This window comes from Pteronotus mesoamericanus, unplaced genomic scaffold, assembly GCF_021234165.1.
Source record: "Pteronotus mesoamericanus isolate MK-2021 breed Mesoamerican mustached bat unplaced genomic scaffold, CSHL_Meso_final scaffold_165, whole genome shotgun sequence".
Classification (NCBI taxonomy): Eukaryota; Metazoa; Chordata; class Mammalia; order Chiroptera; family Mormoopidae; genus Pteronotus; species Pteronotus mesoamericanus.
This window is the reverse complement of record NW_026555307.1, coordinates 7,240,144-7,245,775: the sequence shown is the minus strand read 5'-3', so window position 1 is coordinate 7,245,775 and position 5,632 is coordinate 7,240,144. Positions and strand designations below refer to the sequence as shown.

General features: G+C 51.6%; 2 protein-coding genes across 4 annotated transcripts; one reads left to right on the top strand and one right to left on the bottom strand.

Annotated features, from left to right (window-relative positions):
• Window positions 1-293: 293 nt before the first annotated feature.
• On the top strand, window positions 294-3,726 carry TYROBP (transmembrane immune signaling adaptor TYROBP). 2 transcript variants are annotated; one of them, XM_054588884.1, is made up of 5 exons: window positions 294-1,080; window positions 1,516-1,548; window positions 1,699-1,833; window positions 2,011-2,054; window positions 3,496-3,726. In XM_054588884.1, the coding sequence occupies exons 1-5, from the start codon at window positions 1,020-1,022 to the stop codon at window positions 3,559-3,561; spliced, it is 339 nt and encodes a 112-aa protein (XP_054444859.1). In that variant the 5' UTR covers window positions 294-1,019; the 3' UTR covers window positions 3,562-3,726. The 2 variants fall into 2 exon arrangements, with proteins under 2 accessions (XP_054444859.1, XP_054444858.1); XM_054588883.1 differs by having other exon boundaries at window positions 705-1,080; window positions 2,008-2,054.
• A 194-nt stretch (window positions 3,727-3,920) lies between these two features.
• Window positions 3,921-5,350, bottom strand: HCST (hematopoietic cell signal transducer). 2 transcript variants are annotated; one of them, XM_054588881.1, is made up of 4 exons: window positions 5,250-5,350; window positions 4,825-4,848; window positions 4,248-4,379; window positions 3,921-4,019 (listed from the first exon to the last, which is right to left on the bottom strand). In XM_054588881.1, the coding sequence occupies exons 1-4, from the start codon at window positions 5,290-5,292 to the stop codon at window positions 3,979-3,981; spliced, it is 240 nt and encodes a 79-aa protein (XP_054444856.1). In that variant the 5' UTR covers window positions 5,293-5,350; the 3' UTR covers window positions 3,921-3,978. The 2 variants fall into 2 exon arrangements, with proteins under 2 accessions (XP_054444856.1, XP_054444857.1); XM_054588882.1 differs by having other exon boundaries at window positions 3,921-4,016.
• Between the last annotated feature and the right edge of the window lie 282 nt (window positions 5,351-5,632).

Genomic DNA, 5,632 nt, shown 5'->3' with positions numbered 1-5,632 from the left:
AACGTCAGGTTCCTCCTTCCCCAGCCCCAGCTCCAGCCCTCCTGCTGAGAGCTAGCAGTCCCTGTCTCCTTCTGGGTGGCCTCCCTCAGTCCTCGCTTCTAGCCACTTCCTCATTTGGTAGAGCAGCCCAGCCCAGCCCAGTTATCACCAAATTTGTACCCCACCTGCCTCAGCCTAATGCCCAGTCTTGTGTCTGTGATGTGTGTATCTGAGTCACTGTCTGTTCCTCTCCCTCTTTCTCTGTCTTACCATCATTTTCTTCTTCTCTATCTTTTACCTTGGCCCTTTTTTGCTTTCTCTCTAAGGGTCAAGTATCTGTCTTTGGGTCCTGAGTTCCATTTCCACATTTATTTGCTGTATGACCTTGGGCAAATATCTTTACATTTCTGTAAAATGGGAATAAGAGCATCTATGTCAAAAGGGTCTAGTGGGGTTAAATGAGTTGACACTTGGGACAGAGTGCCTGCACATTATTAGTGCCCATATCCTGATGGCTCTCTTTAAAATGCTATGAAAATCACAAGGTTCTGATTATCTAATAATTATAGCTGGCACTTATAAAAAGCTGACGAATGTCAGCCCCTGTTCTAGAAACATTAATTTATTTGATCCCACAACTCCCTATAAAGTTTGTACTATTTTACTCCCTCTTTTACACACGAGGAAACTGAGGCCCAGAGAGGTTGAGTGGCTTGCTTAAGGTTGCCCAGCCAGGAAGAGCTGGCTTCAATCATAGCCAGCCACTGATCTTCCTATTACAATGTGCAACCCCTGATTGGGGATGGAGGTCAAGTTCATATTTGTACCCTTTGCCCTTCATGTACAGCCAGTGAGGGCCATAGCATTGCCCCTGGGGTGCCTGGGCTTGATTCTTTCTGGTGTTATGTCTGTCTCTGTCCCTCCTCCCCTATTGTCCCCTCCTTCCTCCTGCCACCACCCAACTCAGACTTCCTCCTTCACTGAGTTGGCCACATCCCTCTGGCCCTTGGATTGTAGTATCCAGCAGTGTCACCTGCATCATGGGGGGCCTTGGACCCTCCAACAGGCTCCTGCTCCTGCCTCTCCTTCTGACTGTGGGAGGTGAGTTTGGGGCTTCTGCAGCTACCTCCTGAGTCCCTGGGCTCAGCTTGGGGCAAGGCAGGGAGCAGGGTGGAAAGAGAGAACCAAAGGGGAAGGTTGCGATGGGAGCAGGTCCCCAGCCGCCCAAACCCTATCGGTCTCTCTCAGAACCTGAGACCCTAATATTTGGCCTCCAGAAGAAGCAGAGGGACGAGGGATGGGACTCTAAGGGTGTTGTAACAGGACAAGTCAGTGTAACAGTAACACAGTCCAGTGATCTGTGTGTTGGTCACAGGTCTCTATCAGAGGTTGCTCTCCACCCTGGCCCCCTAGCTGTCAGGATTCAACCTCCCCAGCTTCTGCCCTCCCTGCCCCAAGTTACCTTCAGGTAAATTACCATGCCCATCCTCCGGTCATGGCCCCATGCCCCAATTTACCCTCTTTGTTTCTCCTCAGGTCTCAGCCGTGTCCAGGCCCAGACCACGAGTGGTAGGCCTAGACCCTGAAATCCCCCTCCCTACTTCCGAAAGACCTCTCCATCTCTTCCCATATCTCTCCAAACCTCCCCTGCAGACACCTTCTCCCAATTTCCCCACTCCCACTGACCTCCCCTGACCCCTGTGCCACATACATCCCCAGAATGCAACTGCTCAGCAGTGAGCCCTGGTGTGCTGGCGGGTATCGTGCTGGGGGACCTGGTGCTTACCCTCCTCATCGCCCTGGCTGTGTACTCTCTGGGCCGGCTGGTTCCTCGAGGGCAAGGGGCTGTGGAGGGTAAGTGGGGCTGGAATAGGATGGGACCCTCTGGGGACTTGCCTGGATGGGAGGGGTAAGCTCCCAAGTCACAACCATCCACAAGGACGGTGATGGAGGGGCTGATTTTACATCAACCAAATCCCAGTTCACCACCTTGTATGTCTCTGTACCCTGTGCCACTTTCCACCCCAGCAGTGGCCCGGAAGCAGCACATCACTGAGACAGAGTCGCCTTATCAGGTGAGGACACCAGCTTCTCTTCTATCTCGCTCCTGCCCTGTGGGTGTCTGTCCTAAACACTCCCATACCCCAAGTCTCTCTAGAACCTACACTTTAAAGCCACTTTCTTGCAGCTCCTCAAACCCTGGAAGACTAATGGAGCATCTGTCCAAAACTAATTTCAATGATTAATCATGACTTTATACTCAGCTTAAAATGTGTGGAGAGGAAATATAGGGATGGTTTGCCTTTGCAAAGGCAAACAAATGCAGGCCATAGCCAGAAGGCAGACTCTGAATGTTCTGGAAAAGCCCGGCTCAGGACAGGCTGATTTCTGGGAGACGTTCTCATCCATGCAGACAATATAATTCAACCCTAGTTTGGTAACTCTAAAGAGGATAGTTCTAGAATTTGGGGGCAGAGAGTGGGGTTGGGATCCTGCATCCTTTTGAAAAGCTGATGAAAGATAGAGACTCCTCAGAAAAATCCACACAAAAATCACAAAATTGTGCATATAATCTAGGAGTGGTAACAAATATCTTTGAAACCCTTAAGAACCATGATGCAGACAGAGGGATCTTTCCATCTCCTGCCTCTCTGTCAACATCGTTCTTAATCCCTTAGGGGGTCATGAACTCTTCTTTGAATCTAATGGAAGCCAAACAGACCCCTCCCAGAAAGATGCACATGCAGACCAGCTATATGCATATATGATTTCAGGGGTTCTGTGTGATGCCTGCCTTTTGGGGCCGTAGACCCTACTATCCTCTGCCACTATGAGCCCTGCTCTGTGAAATCTGTTTTTACTTATCCACACCAGCTTTGCTTTGTCTCATTTGTGATAAAAAGTCTCTTTGTAAAGTTTAAGAATCTTGAGTCTGGCTCTGTGAGGTCCTGGAAGACTGAAGGGGCTTTCCAACTACTGGGGGCAGTGAAATATCAGGGTAAAGCATTGCTTCACTCTGTTTGTTGAGCACCTATATATACCAGGTACTGAGGACATAGCAGCAGAGCTTACGTCCTAGTTGGGGAGATAGGCTTGAAGCAAATTAACAAGATCATTTGGGAAGGCATCATCAAGAAATAACACAGGCTGATGTGACTGTGACTGGGGTGTGGGGGGAAGAAACTACAGATGGGGAAATTAAGAAACGGCTTTCTGAGGAAGTGACATGAGCTAAGACTTGAAGGGGGAGAAGGAACCATCCATGGGAACATTTAGGGAACCGGTGTTCCAGGCAGAAAGAATAGTATGTGCAAAGGCCCTGAGGCTGGGGCATAATGATGAGGCAGAGGAGAAAAGAGAACTTTGAAGGCACTTGAATCTAGATGTCTAACATGGCTGCAAGGTTGAAGAAGCTACCGGGGGACTTGCAGGCCACTAGGAGAAGGTAGGATTTTGTTTTACGTTCATTTGGTGGACCCCTTCCACTGATGGTCCCCACTCTGTCCATCCCTTTAGGAGCTCCAAGGTCAGAGGTCAGATGTCTACAGTGACCTCAACACACAGAGGCAGTATTACAAATGAGCCCAAACTATGGCAGTCAACAACGTGATGCCTGGATCCAGTCATCCCTGATAGCTACCCAGCACCCTATTCCTACTCCGACCAAGATACAGATCTACAGAGTGCCCTCTCTGAAATATCCCACTTTCCCACACCGCTGCCCCCAAATAAACATGGAGCACAAAACACTGTTGAGTTATTCCAGATCCCTGGGCTGAGGGGATGAGGATGTGTGGAGTTCTGGGAAGATGGGTCATGGACCCAGAAATAGCTAAATGGGAGGGAGCCTTGGGGGACCCTGGGTTCTTTGAAGAAGAATTAGAAGTAGAGGTATTTCAATTACTTTATTCCAACCCAAATGGGGGAGTGGGTTTCCTGTGCCACCACACACAATCCAGAATGAGAGGGTCAGAAGTCATAGGTCGCAGTTACGGGGGGTCAGCCCCTGCCAGGCATGTTGATGTAGACTTTACCATCTTCTGGGGGTGGGGGAGAGAAAGCATGAGGCCTGACCACCCACCACCCACCCACATCTCCTCCTCCCTGGGGACCCCCTGCCTCAGGGGTTTCCTCAGGAGTTCCCCTAGCAGCACCCCCAGGGTTTCCCCAGCAGCACCTCTAGGGCTTCCCCAGGGGTGCCCTCCAGGGAAACCTCTTCCCTAGGGACACCACCCCCACTCCAGGCCCTGCCCTGTCTCTGCCCTTACCTTGGGTGGGCCTGTCACGTGGGCTGGCACACATAAACACCACCACCACGATTAGTAGAGATACCATGGCGTCGGCAGCCACAAGACCTGCCAGGAGTGGCAAGGGGAGGGGCCCACATCCGGAACAGGAACCTGGAGGGTGGGGGCCAAAACAAGAAGGCGGGTGAGGGGAGCTTCGGGCTTTCAGGACAGTGCTTTGGTCATAAGGGCAGACAGGGGAAGTCCCTGAGGGGGGACCCAGGTTCCCTGGGGTTGCACTTGGGTCATGAAAGGGGACATGGAGAATTAGAGAGAGTCTGGGGTATCCCAGCATAGTGAGGCATATGCTGTGCTTTGGGCATAGTGGGTGCTCCTGAAGAGAGAGGCTGAGGGTTGGCCGAGTCCCTGGGGCTTCAATTTGGGGAAGAGGGCAGGGAGATGGGGACCTGGAAAGGGCTGCAGACCCTCGGGGGCTCTGATTTGGGGATGAAATGGTGATCTGGGGAGCTGCTGGGGGTATTTTAGGATCCACAAGCCACACTACGGATGGAGACAGTACCTGAAGAAGGATGGCAAAGGGGGTGTGTTGATTTCTCACCTGGGATTATCTGAGCTGCAGCCACTGTGGAAAGAGAGGGAAGGTAATCAGTGGGGAGAGGTGGTTCCCAAAACAGAGTGCAGGGAAAGATGATGTCCTGAGGGGTAAGCTCCACTCCAAAAGATCAAATGAGAAAGAGGGACCAAATGGGAGGGGAGCTCCTAGAGAAGCGGAGAGACAGGAAATGAGAAGAGGCAGAGACCCAGCAGTGAGAAGGGAAGGTTAATAGGCAGGCACCTCAGAATTCGGCTTCCCTCCCCAAAGAACCAGGCCCCAAAGCCAAATGCATCTCCAGGAAGGGAAGGAAAGGGGCACTTGGAGAAGGATCTGCTCTCATTGCCCCTCCCTTCAGATGCCACCAAAGCTGCCCGTTTCACAAATACTCGGTTGCCACAACCCCTCCCCACCATAACTGCTGGCTTCACCTGGGAACAAAAGCAGGAACAGCATGTTGCTCGGAGGGATCATGGTGGGCTGGAGGCTAGAAGGGGTCTGGCAAAGGCTTTGGTCCAGAGAGGTTCTGAGGAACAGTGGGGGAGTAACGAGGCAGCAAAAGCGGATGTCACCCTGCTGGTGGTAAAGCCAACTGCTTCCTGTGGGGAGGTCGGGGGAAGAGAAGAGGCGACCTATCCCTGTCATTGCCTGCGGAGACAAAAGTTACTGGACAGGAGACCTGGCCCTGAGTGGGCCTGCCTAAGGTCAGCCTGTACTATGTGTGTTCTTGACTTTGTGTAGGAAAGATTTCACAAAACAAGTCCAGATGACTGTACGGGTACATTTATTAAAGCTGGGGACAAGGAAACAAAGA

Excerpts from the sequence above, each read along its gene's own strand:
- TYROBP (XM_054588883.1), top strand. The coding sequence starts at position 1,020 with ATGGGGGGCCTTGGACCCTCCAACAGGCTCCTGCTCCTGCCTCTCCTT. Across the intron at positions 1,081-1,515 it reads TCTCCTTCTGACTGTGGGAG|GTCTCAGCCGTGTCCAGGCC; the intron begins GTGAGTTTGGGG and ends GTTTCTCCTCAG. Across the intron at positions 1,549-1,698 it reads CCAGGCCCAGACCACGAGTG|AATGCAACTGCTCAGCAGTG; the intron begins GTAGGCCTAGAC and ends ATACATCCCCAG.
- HCST (XM_054588881.1), bottom strand. The coding sequence starts at position 5,292 with ATGATCCCTCCGAGCAACATGCTGTTCCTGCTTTTGTTCCCAG. Across the intron at positions 4,380-4,824 it reads TGCAGCTCAGATAATCCCAG|GTTCCTGTTCCGGATGTGGG; the intron begins GTGAGAAATCAA and ends CCCACCCTCCAG. Across the intron at positions 4,020-4,247 it reads ACGTGACAGGCCCACCCAAG|AAGATGGTAAAGTCTACATC; the intron begins GTAAGGGCAGAG and ends CCCCACCCCCAG.